The sequence below is a fragment of the Strongylocentrotus purpuratus genome, unplaced genomic scaffold (assembly GCF_000002235.5).
Source record: "Strongylocentrotus purpuratus isolate Spur 01 unplaced genomic scaffold, Spur_5.0 spur5_scaffold_15, whole genome shotgun sequence".
NCBI lineage: Eukaryota > Metazoa > Echinodermata > Echinoidea > Camarodonta > Strongylocentrotidae > Strongylocentrotus > Strongylocentrotus purpuratus.
Genome location: NW_022145600.1, coordinates 36208629 through 36229830, shown reverse-complemented (window position 1 = coordinate 36229830; position 21202 = coordinate 36208629). Strand labels below are relative to the sequence as shown.

General features: G+C 37.5%; 1 protein-coding gene across 2 annotated transcripts; it reads right to left on the bottom strand.

Annotated features, from left to right (window-relative positions):
• Nucleotides 1-210: 210 nt before the first annotated feature.
• Nucleotides 211-18529, bottom strand: LOC100887834. Of its 2 annotated transcripts, XM_003724520.3 has the most exons (14): nt 18388-18529; nt 11720-11950; nt 10954-11136; nt 10408-10546; nt 9756-9929; nt 7858-8618; nt 7311-7492; nt 6377-6492; nt 5985-6083; nt 3767-3916; nt 2738-2856; nt 1901-2059; nt 1300-1415; nt 211-551 (listed from the first exon to the last, which is right to left on the bottom strand). In XM_003724520.3, the coding sequence occupies exons 2-14, from the start codon at nt 11916-11918 to the stop codon at nt 492-494; spliced, it is 2457 nt and encodes an 818-aa protein (XP_003724568.2). In that variant the 5' UTR covers nt 11919-11950; nt 18388-18529; the 3' UTR covers nt 211-491. The 2 variants fall into 2 exon arrangements, with proteins under 2 accessions (XP_003724568.2, XP_030842210.1); XM_030986350.1 differs by lacking the exon at nt 18388-18529 and having other exon boundaries at nt 11720-12905.
• Nucleotides 18530-21202: the final 2673 nt, after the last annotated feature.

The following is a 21202-nucleotide window of genomic DNA, read 5'->3' as shown; positions in this document are numbered from 1 at the left end:
GTTCTTTAGTTTATTCAGTCGAGGAAGTTGAGCTGTAAGAGTCCCTAGCTTGGAAACTCTGTGTGCCTGTGCTTTGCTGGTTAACTGCTGGGGATGTTTCATCCTGGAAGTGTCTGGTTGAGTGGTTTAAGCACTTGACTTAAAATTCAAAGGTCGTGGTTCGATCCCGACATGGCACTGATGTCCTTTGGGCTTTGGCAAAGCATTAATCTTCATTTGTAACACTCGACCCAGGTGAGGTAAATGAGTACCTGGCAGGAATTTAACTCCTTGAAATGCTAGAGCTATGTAATTGCAGCTAGGCTACAGCCGGGGTAATAATAAATGCACCTCGGAATAGAATGTCTAGATAGACGGCGCTATCGAAATGCCTATTATTATCATTATTATTATCCTGGCCAACCCTGCTACATGTACGTACATCAAGCGGGCTTACAAATCTTTCAGATGTAGGCCACTCAGATACACAGTGTGCATAGCAATCAGAAGGTCTATTTGTAGTCTGCTCTGACCTGAAGAGTGTTTTCTAGAGACCTCTTCTTGCAAAGAACCTGCAACATAAAAATAAAACAAAAAAAATCAATAAGGTTCCTCTGCATAAGTAGGTAATATACATGTACATGAATATTAAAATACAAAAATCATAGAAACGCATGTTTAAGCATTATTTTGACGAAGGAAGGTTGCAAAAAGTAGTGGTAGTATCACGTTGAGTTAATAGAACCACATGGTTAGGTTAGAAAGATGCTAAATACATGTACTATCTCGATTAGGCTCAATGTTACCTAGACTTGCATTGAGATATCTTTTAAAAATAACTTTTGATTAACACCCATCACTAACTATTAAATATGCCTTTTGCGTTCCGGAAATGTCTTTTTGTTTATATTACGCTAAGATACCTTATAAATACTTCTTTATTTTACATGATTTATTTCTAATGAACAAAGACTTATCTATAGGCGTCCCACGATTTCAAGATGCAATTCTTTTCAGCAACATTTGCAAAAAGGAAACGATGAATAATACATAGTAGGAAGAAGAGACCGTATTTCAATGGCTCTTATAAAGTCCTGTGACGAAGGGTGGTAGAAAACAATGGACAGACAGATATAAACAGACACATACAGACACAGACATAAACAGACATAGTATTCCAATGGCTAGAAGTCCTGTGATAAAGGCAGTAGAAAACAATAGACAGACAGACATAGACATAAACAGACACAGACAAAGACATAGACAGACATACACAGACAGACAGACAGACAGACATAGTTGAAGGGGAATGTTACATACCAAGAGTGTCTCAATAGCATTACTGAATTCCTTCCTCTGTCCAGGACTAGCGGGTGAAGGGAAGAAATCAGATAGACTTAGATGGACAGAGATCCTGGTCAACTGAGGGCAAGCACCTGCAAAAAGAGATACATAAGGAAAATGTAATAATACCTCAGGAAACCCACTAAATACTGCTATTCATTATCATTTAAGGGTTATGAGGGTTAAAAAGCCTCTTCTTTAAAAAGTTCTGATAAAACAAAATTGACCAAAGGTTATTTTAAGTTTTAACAGTGTAATTGATTTCTCATATTTCATTTATTTTATATGCTTTTTTGTATGATTTCTATATTTTCATAATCAAATAATCATTGTATTTTTTCTTTGTACCATTCTTCGTGGTTTATTTTATGCTTTTCTTGTAGGATCATCTACCTATAAGTAAACAACCGGAGGACTGATGGCTTGAAGTCCTCTCCGAGGGACTAGCTTTATTGATATTTTATCAAAGAGCACTAGTGCATTAACTTGGTTTCGAACCCGGGACCTCCCAGTTACTAGACCACTGCTCTACCACTGAGCCATCGCACCTCCATGATGAGTATATATAATGACTTACCATTGAAATGTAATATAGCTGAAGGAGTGATTGGTGTATGTTTGAGAATGAGAGTATGAAGACCTCGCAAACCATCACGGCACAGCTCTACAGCCTTCTCCTCTGTAAGCTTGGTCATGTGATCCAGTTCTAACACCTGTAGTTTAGCACATGACCTGACTGAAGACAGAAACAATAAGATTTGAAAAAGAATCATATGAGAAGGACCTTAAATCTGATATTGTGTCCTGAATCTGAATCTGAAAATAATACAGCTCAACATTCCTGGTGAAGTGAAACGAGTCAGAGTCTACAGCCTTCTCTTCTGTGATCTTGGTCATGTGATCCAGTTCTCGAACCTGTAGTTTAGCACATGACCCGACTGAAGACAGAAAGAAACATTTCAAACATAAATTGTATGAAGAAAAATTAATGCGAAACTTTGTTGATATTGCAACACTAAGCAACTAAGATGAATGTAAGATTTACATGAACATCTGTAAGACAGAATAAACCTGCAGACCCAGAAACATCTACTGTGTTCATGTTGCTAGAGCCTATTTGGCATTCAGTCAAACTTCTAACTTCTTTACCCTACATGCAATTATAATTGCTGTCATTCAGTTTTAATGGATACTGTTGGTTATTCATTACTTTGACAATGGATTTCTATAGGATAATGAGATTCAAATTATCAGGAAAAAGTGTAATATTTCAGGTTTCATGCTCTCATACTGAGTGAGAAATTTGGTGTTTTAGTACCTTTTAGTTTCAGGGTGACAATGTTTTTTTAGAATCACTTTTCCTGTGTTAGCAAATTGCAAGTTCAATTGAATGGGTTGGACTTTTCATACTTACTAACAAGTGAAAGAGATTCTGCTTTGACATGGGTTCCTCCCACACTAAGGGCTTTGAGTTGAGTCCAACAACGACCGATCATAGCAACACAGGCACTGTTAAACCTCTTAGGCTTCTCACTGTAACAAAAACATTACAGGTTCCTCTTTATATATCAAATCACATCTACATGTATATAGACTTATACCAGTAATCAAGCACTTTCTCAATTCTAAATTCTAAGAATTCAATACAAAGCATACCTCAGCAACAACTGCTACATAACCAAATTCAAAACTTGAGGCTATACCTAACCGTAACCCTACACTCAACCTAAAACCCAATCACAACCCTATTTCTAAATCTGACAACATAATGCCCACACAAATGGTTGCAAGAGTGCATGCTGGATCACCAAATGTTCATTTCGGTAATTCTCCCCTTTTCATACAATCCTTCACTTCTGATGAAAACAAAAAATTGAATAAAAGGAAAGCATATTCAACATTGAATGGTTAAACTTGAATCAAAGCTAAGTGTGAAACAAGTCTTGCAGCTATGGGCTCATATTTGATAGGTACATAGATCATGGTTCTCTTAAATTTCCTCATTCTAATAAATTTAACTGACATTTTTCAACATTAACATTTTTTTAAATTCAAATTGGTTTATTGATAAGAAATCATTTGAGGCCAGATGGCCGAATTGCAGATTCTTTTTTTTTTTTAATCATTATTATTTATTTGGCAAAAACAAAGAGAATCATTGAATACAGAACAAGAGTAAATTTGGAAAAAAAGTCACATGGACGCTGGGAAAAGAAAAAGATTAACTAAATAACCCGAAGGTATTCTTTTCCAATCCATGTGACTTTACAGAAATGGTAACAATAAAATGATGAGGTATAACAATTTATGAATCACTGTATAACCAACAATACTAATCATTGACAAGATAACATTTAAAAAAACTAAAAAACTAAAAAACTGAACCCCTCCCCCTTCACAATCTGAATAGATAAAACATAGAACAGATGAAAGGTGAGTTTACCAAGGACTCTTTGGAGGAATCTTAAGAGATTGAATATGACGACATCCTGCTCCCAAGGCCCATATAACCTCCGGACCGACGGGATCAGTCCTGCTGATGTACGTCACACTCATCAGGCTTCGGCAGTGACAACTCGCTAACCATAGAACCCTGGTGAATCAAAAGGAGATAGCATACATTGGTTTACACACTGATGGTTATTAGTCTTGTGCATAGTGTAACTCTTAGAAGTATACAATTCTAAAATTTGTTATGTCCGTATCTACACATATACATACTTCACACTCTGATAATACTTACCTAATAACAAAAATCCTTGTTTGTATTTCAGGCTTTAGATATAAGTTGTAGAATTGACAATTACATGTCTAATAACCATTTCAAGGTCAAATACAGTTTGATATCGACACATGACCACAGATTATAAGAACTTACTGCAAGCAAAATAGACTTGGAAATGGCTACCATTTTAATAGCAAAGCTACGCTGTAGATTGATAGTACAGGGCCTACAGGGTTCTACAGCAGACATATTTTAAACCTTTGGACTGGTAAAGATTTTAAACTTGAAATTGGCAAATTTTACGATCATAGTGTTAAAGGGCAAGTCCACTCCAAAAATAACTTACTTTTAATAAAAGCAGAAAAATTAGACAAACCAATCAAAAAAAGTTTGAGCAAAATCAGAAAGTTATGAATTTTTGAAAAAGTATGTAAAACTATGGAACAATGATAATCACAGCACAATTTGCCAAGCTGGTTATCAATTTGTGACGTCATGTCCTCACAATTTATCAATAGCTTTATATAGTTTAATCCCATTAATTTCCCTTTTTATCCCCCCCCCCCAAAAAAAAAAACAAACTTGATTTCCCCATGCCTTTGCCTAGGTTACATGATTTGTATCATATTGCGTGCATAACATTTCCCAAAAACTTTTATGAATTTTGAAGAATTGATACTTTTTTCTGAATATTGTATTTCATAATTATTGATTTTTATATAAATAGTTTATCAAAATTCAATTTTTCATGATTTAACTGTACAAAAATTACTCTTTATTTGTGCATCCACACAAAAACATATTACTAACAATCTAAAAACCCTAAAACTTCACACGTAGGGAGGTGACTCTAACTCTTACACCATAGAAATAATAAAAAATACATCATACTGACAGAGACAGATTCAGCCCTGAAGGACAAGCACAAGAAAGTTAACATCATATCCCAAGATTAAACAGCTTTGGAAAGAAAGAAGAGGCAATGAAGAGCTAGAATCTAATAGATGTTACTCTTTTCCTCCGTCGAATTTCACCAAATTAAAGCAAGAACTCAGACGAAACTCAGCAAAAGAAGAACACCACTAATAAAATAAATGAAACCTACAGGAAAGTGGTAGAAATCATCAACAGAGGCAAAGAGAGAACACAATGTTGATCGATGGCATACCGGATGGTAGGAGGCAACTCCTATGACTATGGACAGCATGTCCAAGCATTCTTTGATATGTCCTAGATCTAGAAATTGAAAGGACCCATGAAATGCAGTGTGATAGGCAGAGATATGAATCAAGATGGAATCTAATACACCTTTGAGCGATGATTAGAAAATTATATACATAAATTAAACTTGTTAAGAATGGAAAATTATGGTTTTGTTAAGAAATGAAGATCACAATTTTCACTCTGCAACGGATAACAAGAAGATAATTTCACAATGCTTCATGAGTTATGTTTTAGTTCAGTATGGGTAAAGCAATGATTAATGTGAAATACACTAGGAAATGAGAAATAGAAAATGCATAGCATGCTTTTGCTTGTTAAAAGAACACTGTGAACAATGTTTGTATTCTATCAAATTATGTTCTTTAAATGTACATATACAAACTAGACATAACAGAACACTATGTTAGAAGTATTTATTAATTAATATTAGATACACAACTCTAGACAACACTGATATTACTTTTTTATGCAATTATTCCTTTATTATACATGATATGAATGTTAATTCTTGTATTCTAAATCAAAATTAGTATTTAAAAAAATGAAATTCACAAAACTAATAGAGAATTTTAGATATTCATGGATTTAAATATGGCCCTGACAAATGATGTCTGACATGCTGTAATCCAGTGCTAAAATAGAGTTATCAACTTAATAGAAAGTAAAGATTAAAGACACAAAATGGGAGGGGAAAAAAAGAGAAACATGTTACCTTTCAGTAAAAATGTGAGGACAATCAACTATCTTGAGCGTGAGAAGACCATTGCCAGCTGATTGTAGCAGTGCTTCAATTCCTGGTTCTAAGCACCCTCTGAAATACAAGTAAAGTTGGAAATATTGGATAAAATATTAAATTTGGATAAGCAATATGCAATCTGTATTAGTATGAACTTCTTTCATTACAGTTGACATTCAAATTTCATCATAGCTGAACTATCACTTTAATGTGTCCTTGTCATTTCAAAGTTGAGTGGTTAATTTTATCCTATTCTTTGTAGTTCTCTGGAACAACAACAATAACAAAAGAAGAACAGAAAAAAATGAAGAAAATATAAAAGGTCTCCTTTTAATTTTCAAAGCACAAACGTGTTGTATACTCCCCACCTGATTTTCTTGAAATAGACATCTTTGGTTTCATCTTCTCTTTGGTTCCTTGGTGAAAGCTTTTCAAAGATTAGCCACTTCAGTTGTGTACACCATGTGGAGATAGTCTTCAGAAACTGTTGGATGAATACAGGTCATCCTAGGTTTATACTCAAATCCATACATTCACTACATAACTCCATTATCAAACATCACTTTTTAAAACATCCCTTTTTAAAACAGAAAAGGGCACCATTTATCACGTCAAAGTTTAATGGTGGTCTAAGACTTACATAATCACACTTAACCAATACATGTACATATTCCTTTAAAAAAAAAAAAACTAATAATACCAGGTAGATTTTAAAAAGCTGACATAATGGGTTCACAACAATTTATCTCATTTTACTTCTTTTAGGTGCAGTGGCTTGTGAATGCCATCTGTTCAGTAGGAAATTATAAATACTGAGCAGTTATCACAAATATCAGTCTGACCGCTATTTCTTCTTACCAGCTGGGTTGTATTTCTGCAACATGCAGAAACAGTCATTAACCACAGTTATAAGATGATGACATGGATCCTAATCAAATGATTAGTTATTAAGAGCGTACACGTAACCAGGCATTTATTTTGCCTTACACGTCATTTTGATAACAACCGGTCATTATCAAATGCTAATGACCGGTCATTAGTAAAATCATGTTCATAGAATATCATTTTATAAAACAAATAAAACATAATCTTATAAAACAAATAATATACATCAGTAAAATTACCCACTCGGTACCTTCAAAACAGTCCAAACACCCTCTGTTATCGCCTCGAGCGTGTTAGACTGTTCCAAAGGTACCTTGTGTGGGTAATTCTTACTTATTCCCTCACTGCTGTGTATTATTTGTATAGTATGTAACAATGTTGGTAAACTGACTGCTAGGGGATCAAAGCTTTGCCTACCTTGGAAGATATCTGCCTGCTGCGTAGGTGGACATACTGCCACAACTCAGGTTGATGGCTTACATCTCTCCATTCTCTGCACACACTGGCACATTTCAATTTGGTGGAGGTTCGTAGGTATGAAAAGACTAGAAAGAGGATTGCTCTTCGCTTTTTAGGCTCAAAGTGATGTAGGTAAGTCCCTGAAAAGGAAGAAAGGTATACTGTGTCATTGAATGTCATCATACATGTAGAAACGAAATATGTAGCATTCAGGGAATTCTGGTCAAATAATCTACAATCTACAATGAAGCACTCAATACACATTATCTTTACCAAAGATCAAGTTATATAAAAACTAGCGACTATGAAGGAGGCGTTGGGCACACCACCACCACCTAGATATATAACCTCTGCTTAAAAAAAAAAAATCATACAAGGAATTTGATAGGGTCACTAAATATGCAGAGATAGTATGTACATGTAATTCATCATAGTTAACATTCAATTACACTAATCAATGATACATAATGGTTCTACTATTCTAAAATTAGGAGTTATTGTGTACCTTCTCGATGTGGTATTGTCGCACGTCCTTCTTCAGACCACTGAGAGACAGATGTCACCGACACATCAGATCCACTGTCTTCATTCACAAGCCTGGAGCCATCAACTCTATACTCTGGACTCTTACGGGAGTAATCCACACCATATGAGGGAAGAGGAGAGAAGCCTCTGCTAACGGCTGTAGGTGAAGGCTTTCCCTCTTCACCACGTCGCAACATCACATCTTCCATTACTTCCTCCAGGAAGTCCATATCATTCCAGTTAGTCTGATCCTTGAAGATAGGATCCCCGTCTTTGTATGAAGATACTGCTGGTATGTAGGATGACGTCCCTGGTAACAGAGACGACGATGGGGCTTCATGAGGATTAATGTTACTGGAAGACATCCCTTGTAGCACGGTGGGTGAAGGAGTTTCATAGGGAGCATTCCTTGCCGAGTTATTAGAAGTTGTTGGCAAGTTAGGTACATGGCTGGCTAATTGAGCATGACTGGTATGAATGGCTGCTTCATCAGTGTGACTGTATCTTGAGAAAGAATGGGTAGGGTTTACCATTCTGGCTTGCACACCATGTCCTGTGCCTTGGGATGAATACAGCTCATCTCTACCTGTTGTGTTTCTAAGATGTCTGCTATGATCATCTGGTGAATACTGGTGTTGAATAATGATATCAGGTGACCCACCATAAGTTGAATGATTGGTGTCTTGGGCATAAGTGTTTACAGGAGCATGCCTATTCATCACTTTAGATCCTTCACTAGTTCTGTACGGAAGAGAAGGATAACAATTTTTTGTTTCCCATCTGGTTCACAACATATGGATGATTTTTGAGATGGCAAGGCTAATGTGTAATCCTTAATCCTTGTTTGTATGATCCTTGTATGAAGAATGTATGATCCCCTCCCCCAACCCATCTAATTTGACCTCTTTCTAAGCCAGCACATACCTTACATTTTTAGTTACAATCATTTTATCGGTTACCTAGTTATGGATGTACAACAAATGTTTCAAGATCAGTTTTGGTAACAAAAAGGAAGTTGGAAAGAATCATGCTAAATATAGTCTCAAGCTGATCTCCTTGTATCAAAAGATGTATAAGATCATTTGGTATTCTATCCCAGAATTCTAATGAACAGAAGTGTGAATATCTGCAAGGAAATCTAGACAATGGCTAAACATGCTGGGACCGTTTCACACATTTTTTTCAGAACTTCAATTGGAGACAGCATTTGTAGTATATACCACCGTTTTCAACATTTTGATAGTCACTGCACCCTTTCAAGAAATAAACTTTTGCATCACCCTGGAACTCATCACATGACATGTACAATTTCTCTCGCGGTATCCCCATTGAAAAACACTGGCATGTACACACAGTTTTCATAGGTTTTACACATGTGTTGTGCAGATTACTCCCAGGATGGTACATGTATCTTCATTATTTACTACCTCGCATTGCTTCATTATTTCACTTGGGGAGGTAAAATATTCTTGGCAGCTAATTATTGCTAGTATCATCCTATTCATAATCTCATGTCAAAGAAATTTGATGAATGGTGTATGACAGCTAAGCATAACTGTACATAATCTTTAAAGCCCCATTGCACTACTTGCGCCCTCTATATAGCAAACAATGCCTAATCGGTGACCTTTGGTCCCCCATGGTCCCCTTTTTCTTATGTTAATTGAGAGCTGATTTGATGAGATAACCACCTGCCAGTGACCATGCAGGGGGGTCTAATCCATCCTGGCCAAACTAGTGCAGATGGGCTTTAAGTAGTGACAGGGAACTTGCTGGATACAAACTGCATAAACATGTGGCATTATGGTTACATGTACCTGAAACACTTTTCTCATATTTACAAAATGACAACATGATTAGAATGATCGATGTGGATACCTTGATAGTGAAGGTGTTCTGGACAGAGTAAGTGATGTTCTTAAGTCCTCCACCTCGTGTTCCGCCTTCTCAGCCCTGTCAGCTAGGTCATCTATGTAATGACGTAGATGTTGCCGTGCTACAGACTGTTTGGCCGCTGTCTCATCCCATACAGCCTTCATACTGGCTAAATTTCTGCAATGACAATTACACATACCGGTACACAAGTAACAGGCACATCCAAGTACAAATCAATTTCCATTAAAGGATTTTGAAGAAATAAATGTTTAATCTTAATATAATATTAATACGGTGCTGATGTGCCTACCTCCCCCAATACATTTTGAACCTTACATCTCAATGCTCCCTTGCCTCTGCCTATATAACTCTTAATATGATGCAATCCATAACACTGAGAGAATATCAACACTTAAGGTCATTAGATATGAGGAGGCAGTGTATCTAAATATTTGAAATCAAAATTGTTATCAATACGATTTTTAAATGACTTGTATTCTAATCAAATCTATAGTTATAGATATTAAGCTGGCTATTAATCAATTCATGTTGGCACAGCTAATGTTTTCAATCAAGTACCTTCTTTCAAACATAAATATGTCATTTCATCATGATGTATGTTGCCAAAAATAAAATGAAAGAGATAATTTGCTACCTGTCTTTGCTTTGAGCGGCTCTGAGGGTATGGTCTACTTGTGTTTGGAGTGCTGCTACCTCTTTTGTTTTCTCTTGAAGATTTCCTTCCAACCTTCTCATCTCACTCTGGACTTTCCATTTCTCAAGAAGCTCATCACCTTATAGTAATAATAATAACAATAATGACAAGGAGTTCTTGTATAGGAGTCATGTCTGTCAGACTTGACACTCATGGCGCTCCACAATCATGAAACAATTGTAGAGACAAAAAACATCCTTTTAATTGCCTCACCCCTTTATCCAAAAAAAATTGTAAATCCATCATTTTTCTTTAAAAAAACATAAAACATAATGTTCTAAACGTAACTACACAAAGTCCCCATTTTTAACATCATATGAGAAGAGTCATCGATTTCAATATTCTGGTACATAAAGAGCAGCATTTAACCAATGAAATTAAAAAATACCAGAAATTACTTGGAATTAAAGCAATCAGTACTATTCATCAATTCATAATTGAATAATTTAAAAAACGGGTGATTTACTTTGATTATAAGATACTCACCACTCTTTCTTGTTGAGACGGGATGATGACTTTGAGGATTTCTTTTATTGCTACGTGGAGTATATAACCCTGAATAGAGGCTGCGGCTACTCTGTGCTCCTGACTTTTGCAATGAAATGTCATCATCTAGATCATCATCTGCCAGACTCAAGTATGAATCGCCCTTTCCGATCTTGTCGTCATCTTGAAAGTTATAAAGACACTCCAGTCATTTATTACTCAGAGAGGTATCCAAATCAAGACTCAAATATATCACTAAGCCTACACAAGTTTGTTAAACAACTCCCTATTCCTATTGTCCTTAAAACTTACACCTCATTGTATGTTCCTTCATATTTGGTTGCATAGAATAGGCATTATAAATCAATTTCAATAACTCTTACTTCTAAACACTAACAAAATGAGGATGTATTTATACGTTAGAATTTTAAATTCATTTTGGGCACAAACAGTTGAAAGAAATGTTCTGCATGCGAAAAATGGTATCTATAATTACAGAGAAAAGCTCTTGATGCCAGTAGCTATTAAATTCGGGACTGCGATAATCAGGATTGACCAAGTAATCTTGATTTTTATATAATTTGTCTGATTTGTATGATTTTTTCAAGAACCTTTGCACATTTTCCCCCGATGCACAAAGCAACACAATAGAATGAAGCTTTAGCTTGTTGTTTCAATTAAATGCACACCCAACTACATCCTAAATCAGAAACTTTCAAAGCTAGCAAAAGTGCTTGTTTGTCAGGTGGTGGCATGGTCGACTTACAGTGTGGACCTTTCTTCATCGGTAAGATATGAGCTGCTGGCCTCATAGAAGATCGTTTGTTGAAAAAAGCGTTGGCTCTGAACTCAGCCTGCTTCTGTTTCTGCAAGAGTTGCCGAGCCAGAGTGATCTGCCGTCCCAGCTCCATGGCATTAGGAGATAGCCCTCTCCCAGGAGGAAACTGTCCATCATGTGCTGACATGGTATCATGAAGAGATGATGGAAGTGCTTGATCTGTAAAAAGAGAAACGGGAACATGGTGAATGTTTAATGCAGTTAACTTCATCTCTATTTTAACATCATTTACAGCTACTAATGTTGTGGCAAATACAAAAACAAACAAAAAAGATTCAAGATCTGCATGCAAACAAGCATACAATGACAACATCAGGAACATCATTTCACCCAAGTCCAAATGGAAACCGGAAATGGTTCTGGTCATTCATTAACAGTAAGAAATGTGATGCAACTGGTGTTGCTCCTCTTGGAGTCACCAGGAGAAATCATCCAAGCTGACTGCACCTCCAAGGCAGACACCCTCAACAAACAGTTGCATCAGTATTTACCAAAGATGAGTGCTCAACTTATATTCCAGACAAAGGTGACAGTCCTTATCCCTCCATGGAGGACATTCACATCTCTCCAGCTGGGCCCCGTCTTACAAAGAGCTGCAATTGATCCAAATCGATCGTAAGTCCTCTAATCAATCGCAAATTTGCAGTCTCTTATGTCTTATGAACATACCTGTACTTGCGATTGATATCAATTGCAAATAAGTTGCGATTGATATCAACTCTTTGTAAGACGGGGCTGGTGTCAACAAGCTGTTATCCGGACTTGACCCCCACAAAGCAACATCAGCATTGCAGCACTGGTTGCAATATCAGACCATCTCAGTCAATAACAAGAGACCCCAATCAACAAGAAATACTCAATCCATGGTCAATCACTGGAAAAGGACAACTCTACCAAGTACATGTATCTTGGTGTACATATCCAGCAAAAAATGAATTGGAATCACCTTATTAGCCTTGAGAAGGCGAACTCCACCTGTGCCTTCTTGCAACGCAACGTGGGCTAGCTCCTGCCCAAGAAACATCAAGGTGCTATGCTACAAGGCTCTCCTCAGACCTGTCCTGGAATATGGAAGCGAAGTTCTAATGCAAAGTGTGGGACCCCTTCACCAAGGATAATACAACGCCATCAGACTGTGGAAAGTTCTCCCGACATCGTGTCACCGATATAAGTACGTGGATGGAAGGGAATAAACTTAAACTAAATGAGGAAAAGACAGAGTTTTTGGTAATATGATCCAAACACAACTTGGGGAACATTAATGATTAATCTTACATTTGAAACCACTCAGATTGCACGATCTACATCGGTCAAGTATCTTGGTGTAATTTTTTATTGCAACATGTCCATGTCTAACCAAATAGACGAAATCACAATTCATATCTTCCTTTATAAAACAATATAAAATCTTACTAATTTATTGTTGTGTGCTTATAATTTTTATATTTCCTTTTGTATTGTTTTTCATTCTTTAATGGGCGATCCAACTTCACAGGTTTTCGCAACCTTCATGGAAAGCCCTGCAAATAACCTTTGTAAACATAGTTAAAATTTACTATTACTTTGTATATTTTGATTTTTATATTGCGAAACAAAATTGAATTGAATTGAATTGAAAGCTGTACGATTTCTGCTGAAGAATGTAGCACAGATAAGGAAGTATGTATCTGAAGATGTCATCATGTAATTCGCAGCCATGTTCTTTCCCGGTTGGATTATTGTAACGGGCTGCTTACAGAAGTCCCTCATACACATATAAGAAGACTTCAAAGTTTACAGAACTGGGCTGCTCGTACTATTTTTTGGTTAGACCGTCTTCATGATGCCATGCCTCTACTAACGTCCCTTCCTTGGTTGCCAATCAAACAGAGGATTGTTTTTAAGATTCTTTTCTTTGTATACAAGTTTTTTGATGATCAGGCACCAGAGTATTTTAGTGACTGTCTTGAGTTGTATAAACCTTCGCTCCAATGCAGACCCATTGCGATTGACTTTTCAAGTGGCTCGTAGTAAGGCGGGAGATCGCACATTCACTGTTGCAGCAGCTAAGGAGTGGAATAAACTTCCCTCCAGTATAACAGCTGCTACATCAGTGGATGTTTTTAAGAAACTCCTTTAACTCTACTTATTTCCTACTTGATTCAATATTATTTTGTTGGTTCAATGTTATGTTAAGATTTGTTGTTATATTTTCTTATTGCATATTATTGTAAGTGCTGTGATATAGTGTACTATGAATATAGCGTAGCTAAATGCCTAATAATAATAATAATAATAATAATAATAATAGGCACATGTTATAAGTTGGGAAATTAAAGCAGTTCTGTTCCATCCTTCTTCGTGTGAGTTTGTCATTTTTTTTCTGAGTTACTTTAGTTTAGGAGAGCCGCGAGATCGCAACACGATAAGATTGATTTGATGCAACATGTTTATTGATTGATTTTGGTCAGCTTTATTTGTCTCTGTTAAATAAACATTTTACAAACTTGATGCCTCTTCGTCTTAGCACATATACAAAGCTAGAGGTCAATACGCATTAGCATTGACTCTCTATACACCTGCACAGCACCTACATCAGTACGAGAATAAACCCAACGGTGGCCTGTACTTATAGCGAAGAAGAAGAAGAATTCTAATGCGTATTGACCTCTAGCACTGTACGTGTTAATAGGCAGCATTTGCACACATGAATAGTCAATACACTCATAACACACAAATGCACACACTCATGCCGATGTGGCTGATTGGCAAGTTTGACAGTAGCCTTAGAATTTGAATTTTTAAATTATTCTTTTTAACATCGGTAATTTGAAAAAATTGTATTTTACTGCTAGACTATTTAGATTTTGTCACTAAAGTACCGATTTTTAGTGAAATCAGTTGAATTTTGTACAGTGGTGTTTGAAATGTTGAGAATCTATCTAAGTATCTTCTCCCGGTTCGGAGGTTGATTGCAACATCTAATGCAGCCATGTGTGGCCTAGACTAGGTCGATGAGCTACTTAGCTAGCTCATAAGAAACTAACATAGTCTACAGTTTACCTGATTCAATGACTCTTTACCTATTAGTACTCTGCTTCACTTTTCAAATTAAAATGAATTTTTTTTTTTCATCGTTTTCCTCGCCTGATTGAGGTTTACAACATGCTTACAAAGATAAAAAGTAACAAAGCAGGATTGAAAGAAGATCTTCCACCTCGTATTATTCATGAATTTGCATATGAATTAAGTCAACCTGTAGCACATATCTTAAATGCATCTTTTCATCAGGGCATAGTACCATGGCAGTGGAAAAGAAGTCAAATCGTTCCAATCCCAAAGTCTCAACCACCAACAATTGAACAACTACGCCCCATAGCCTTAACTAGTCGTCTCTCAAAAATGGCAGAATCTTTTATAGCCAAGTGGCTTTTGGAAGACATATCAAAATACATTAACCCTCATCTATGGTAAAAGACCTGATTTATCAACATCTCACCATCTTATTAAACTATTGCATAACATTTTCGAAAATTGTGAAAGACCAAAATCTAGGCCAACTTTTGTTTGTACAGATTTTTCCAACGCTTTTGATCGATTGGATCACAATATTTTGATTAGGAAAATGATTGATCTCCATGTCAGACCATTTATTATAAATTGGATAATAAATTTTTTAGAACAACGTTCTCAGTGTGTGAAATATCAAAATGTTTTTTTCTGAATATGTAACCACCCATGCCGGGGTTCCTCAAGGTACGAAGTTAGGCCCAATTTTATTTCTAATTATGTTCAATGATGCTTGCCAAGATCAATCGTTGTTATATTTTAAATATGTTGATGATCTTACTCTACTTGATCACATGAAACTACAATCACATGAAACTAAACCCTAAAAAATGTACTGCAATGAGAATTACATTTATGAAAAATCCACCTATTCCTGAGACTTTTAGTATTGGTGACTCACAATTGTCATATGTAAAATCTGTACAAATTTTCGGAGTCTACATCCAGCAAAATTTGAAATGGGACACTCACATAAATGAAGTTTTGAAAAAGTGCAATAGAAAACTATACATGTTTAGAATGGTTAAGCAATATAAATTACCAATTCCTGACTTAATTCAAATATATGTTGGATACATTTGTCCTGTTTTAGAGTACGGTATTGTACACCTGTTTTTAATGGAGGTCTTACCTTAGTGCACATACAGAATTTAGAAAGAGTTCAGAAAAGGGTATGTAAAATCATTTTAGGGAAAAGTTATAATAATTATGAAGATGCCTTGAAACGATGCCAGCTTGAACGATTACAAATAAGGCGTGAAAAATTATGTATTGTTTTTGCTGAATCTCTAATTAATAACCCACAATGCAAAGGCTGGATTCCTGGTAAAAAAATTGTTGGCATGTCATTACGAAATAAACACAAGTAGATCTAGGCCTATAGTCAATATAAATGCAGAACCTCTCCTTTTAAACAAAGTGCAATACCATATTTTATTGATCTTCTTAATAATCGCTGATTGTTTTAAGTTTTTCTTTTCAAACCCAATTTTTTTTATTTGTGTATTTGAACAGTTGTCTTTTTAACCAGACCAGTATTTTATCTCTCATGGTTTCGTTGCACTATAATGTAGATATGTTTTGTGAATGGATATACAGCATGAGGGGGACTGATCTGCAACAAGTTGACAATCATCCATACCTTGGCGTGGAATTCTCTTCCAAGATGGACTGGGGTGTACATACCAACAATGTCACAAGCAAAGCCAGGAAATCACTCAACTTCCTTCAACAGAATCTTTACAAATGTCCTAAGAAGATCAAACAGCAGGCTTATACTTCCCTGGTACGGCCAATCTTGGAGTATTCATGTACAGCATGGGATCCCTACTTCCAGAAGCACATTTCAGCACTTGAATCAGTGCAAAGGAAAGCAGCCCGTTTTGTGAAAAGAAACTATCAGCGTACGGCTAGCGTCAGCCAGATGCTGCAGGAGCTGAGGTGGCCTTCACTTCAAGATAGGAGGACAGTTGCACGAACAGCTTCTATCCTCGTACCATTCAGCAATGGAATCGACTACCAGCCACCAAGAGTCAACATCGGCCAAGTCCTTCAATACCAAAGTTTGGAGCTACATGCAGAATGACCACTCAGCCCAGCTGTACACAGGCGGGATAGAGCCTTGATGTGGCTCTACTTCATCTAAAAATTAGATGTCTGCAACCCACTCTATTTTTATGAGCATCTTATTATTTCAGATTTTTGAACTCTGCACCCTCAGTTGTGATGTTTGTTGACAGTTTGCGATGCCACGGAAATCTGGACGTATATACCATTTGGTCCTGTCCAGTACCACCTTAGATGTAGATGTAGGAATTCCAGACAACTCGCCACAAAGACAACCCGCCACAATACCCTGGACATCTTGCACAAAACTCTGGACAACTCGCCACAGGAGAGTTGTCCAGGGTGGGGTGCCTTTTCGGACAACTCGCCACACTATTTTCGCCTCATGATTTCTAGATCTAAAATCCCTCATCTTAGATGAAATTGTCATTTTTCATGATTTTCGTGCTTTTATTAACACAGTCATTACAAAGAATAAAGCTGATTTCCCTTGCAACAATAACATATTTTTGACAAACCGAAGGCGTACGATCGCCAGATCATTGGGATAACTTCTCCGTATTTAGATCTAGAGGTCTATAACAGCTGCATTTTTCAGTCTCAGTAATTGTTTAATGGTAGGATCCTGAAAGCACTGGCGTACTGATGGGGGGGGGGGATGGTTATTTGACCCGCGATATAAAATTGAAACATGGTTTAGACCCTATTTCTAGATTTCTAAATCATCTTTATTCTTTAAAACAGCTCTCAAAATACTCACAATTTCCATGTTTCCTGTCATGACTGTGTTTATAAAAGAATAATGAATACATAACATGACAATTTCATCTAAGATGAGGGATTTTAGATCTAGAAAGCATGAGGGGAAAAAAGTGTGGCGAGTTGTCCGAAAAAGCACCCCACACAGGCGAGTTGTCCAGGGTATTGTGGCGAGATGTCCAGGGTATTGTGGCGGGTTGTCTTGGGGCGGGTTGTCTTTGTGGCAAGTTGTTTGGACACCAGATGTAGGTCTAGATATAGATATTCTTTTCTATTAGACTCTATGTCTACAGAGTACAGACACAGTCTAGAAGTCTTGGGTCTAGATCTTATCGATCCTCGATCAATGCAATTTCAAACACTCTACATTTCAGCTTTTTAGCTGCAGCATGTGCATCATTGTACTTTTATGTTTTTCGAAATAAAAACCTTGAATATAATTCGTGTAGTCTATAGGGTCTACACTAGACTGGGTCTAGATAATTATATTCGCGTTTTCAGAATTTATGTAATACAGTACCAATCTATTTCCTTACGGGTGGGACTGAACTGAACTGCTGAAATAAAGACGGCTCCAGCTCCACAGCTACAGCTCTAATTATTCCCATGTACAGATCTACGGCTAGCGGCTACGCACAAATCTTTTTCTCTGTTAATCTCACACATACAAGTGCTGAATGTTACATTTGACATTTAGATCATATGATGTTTACAATTCTCACCTTTCTCCGTTCTCGGGCATTAAATTTGGTTAATTACTCCGGCTCGATTAAATAAATAAAGTCAAAGTTGTCTACACAGTACAGTGCTAGTGCAGTGCAATACGCACATCTAGCGAAACTTCACGATGCTCTCCTTTAGAACTCCGCAGAAGAGATCACTGGAATCTCGCATCCTGACATTGCAGATCAAATTAAATAAAGTTGAACTGTGCAGATGTAGATCTAGACATTCTTATGATCATGGGTCAGGGCCTCAGGGGTGTCGATCCCGGGGGCGATGGGGGAATATATCCCCCCCCCGCCAATATTTCAGGTGGGGGGGGGGGGGTGCATGGCCTGTACAATCATCCCCCCCCAAAAAAAAAAAAAAAAAAAAAAATTAAGAGAAAAATTAATGATGGGAGCCCGATGAGAGTAGGCAGTGGCGGATCCAGGGGGGGGGGGGGGCGGGTATTTTTTTTTATTTTTACCTTTTTGGGGGTTGGGCCCCCCCCCCCCCCCTGGCGCTCAAGGGGGGGGGGGGTGCAAATTGAAATTTTTTGAGGATCAAAAAAAAAAAAATGTGCTCACTACCCCCCCCCCACTACCCCCCCCCCACCCCCCCCCCCCCCACTACCCCCCCCCCCCACCCCCCCCCCCCCCCCCCCACTGAGCGAATTTTTGGCTGGCGCGTTTTTCAAATTTTCGAGAGCAAAAAAAAAAAAAAAAAAAAAAAAAATTGTGCCCTGACCCCCCCCCCCCCCCCCCCCCCCCCCCCACTGAGCGACTTTTCGGCCGGCGCGATTTTCAAATTTTCGGGAGCAAAAAAAAGTTGGGCCCCCTCCCCTAAGAAATCCTGGATCCGCGCCTGAGAGTAGGTGATGGTTATTACTCGCAAGATGACCATCAATATACACATTTTGCTATCTCATTTCCATAATAATACATACGTAAATGAGACAACCGTATATGAGACAAGAATAAATTGAATTCTCCCTCATACGGCTTTATCAGGAATTGATAAATTTGTTCAATTTATTCAATCAACAGCATCATAAAAATGCAGTGCGCCGAATGCAAAGCCACAGCGCTAAAAAGCAACGAGCTAAATGTTAAGCACATTTCGAAGCGCGCAAAAGTGCAACAAAGAAGTAGAGAGTGGGAGAGAGAGATAAGGAGAGACAGAGAGGATACAGGCGCGTAGCCAGGTGGGGGGGGGGGGGGGGGCAGTGGGGGCGGTCGCCCCCCCCCCCCCCCCAAAAAAAAAAAAACGCCGGCCAAAAAAAAAAAGAGAGAGAGAGAGAGAGAAGAAAGAAGAGAAAGAGGACGTAGGAAGAAAAAAGATTAAGAGTCGATCGAGAACGGTACAACGAATCGTCATCTTTTTCTAATAATGTAATGAAACGTCAAAGCTTCCGCGCTTCGCGCGGGAAGGTAAGGGAAAGGGGGAACGGAATTCAGACAAGGATTAACACTCGAGAACGGTACAACGAATCGTCTTCTTTCCGTAATAATTTAATGAAACGTCAAAAGAAACTGAATTTAGACAAGGATTAAGAGTTGAGAACGGTACAACGCATTGTCTTCTTTTCCTAATAATTTAATGAAACGTCAAAGCGTCCGCGCTTCGCTCTGGAGGGGGGGGGGAACTAAATTCAGACAAGGATTAAGAGTCGAGAACGGTACAACGAATCGTCATCTTTCTCTAATAATTTAATGAAACATCAAAGCTTCCGCGCTTCGCGCGGGACGGGGGGGGGAGAGAACTTTATTCAAACAACGGGATTAAGAGTCGAGAACGGTACAACGAATCGTCTTCTTTCTCTTATAATTTAATGAAACATCAAAGCTTCCGTGCCCCCCACCCTGCACCCACCTCCTAGGGAGCGGGCTTCGCGTGCTCACTACCGCCCCCCCCCCACTCAGTGTTATTTAGGGTACGCATAAACACCCCCTAAGTCCAGTGTGTAAAACATGTGTCCCATTTTCTCTGAAATGTTATCTTTATTAAGGTGACTTTAAAAAGTTAATAAATTGTAAGGGAGTGGGTGCAACCTGTCACACGCTTCTACCTCTTGGTTGCTTTGATCCATTGCCAAAAATATTTTGGCACCTATCATCCCCCCAACCACGGATACAAATCGACACCGTTGCTTATGATAACAAACGTTTTTAATGCAAATTATAATTTTTGCCTAGGTCTAATTTAATTGAGATTATTGAAAATATCAGAATATCACAATTCGGCTAGTGAGCGAAGCGAGCGAGCAAAAATTTGAGCATAATATGTATTTTGTGAAAGTGTTATTTATCACCCAAATAAACGAGAAAAGATATCAAAATTCATATTCGGGCAGCTCGCTGTTCCCCCCCCCCCCCCCCCCCCCATTGTATAAATGTAAAAATCGCTTATTCCCTCGTTATATTACTGATCTATTTCCTATAAATGCAAGTATTCACTCTTATCAAACTCGGTCTTCTAATGATTTTCATTTCCCCAAAATACGTACATCCTATGCAAAATCTACTTTATTTTTTACCGGCCCAAAACTGTGGAGTTCTTTACCAAATGAAATAAAAAACTCAGTGTCACTCCAATCTTTCAAACGCAAACTAAAAAAACACTTGATAAATTCATACCGTAATCAACTATAACGTTAGTAGAGCTTCTTAACCCGTCCTTTCTTTCTTTATATACAAATTTACTTTGCTTTTTTTTTTGTTTAACGCAATTATTCAATTGTTATTTAATGTATTAAGATTATATTTAATTGATCATGATGGGTGCCAACGCACTTAAGACTATTTTCCTGTCTTCCAGTTGGCTCCCTCCGCA

Coding starts and splice junctions, on each gene's coding strand:
- LOC100887834 (XM_030986350.1), bottom strand. CDS start 12,158: ATGACCAGAACCATTTCCGGTTTCCATTTGGACTTGGGTGAAATGATG. Junction 3,917..5,984: donor CCTCACATTTTTACTGAAAG/GTAACATGTTTC, acceptor TTGATTCACCAG/GGTTCTATGGTTAGCGAGTT. Junction 1,416..1,900: donor AGCTATATTACATTTCAATG/GTAAGTCATTAT, acceptor CTCTTTTTGCAG/GTGCTTGCCCTCAGTTGACC.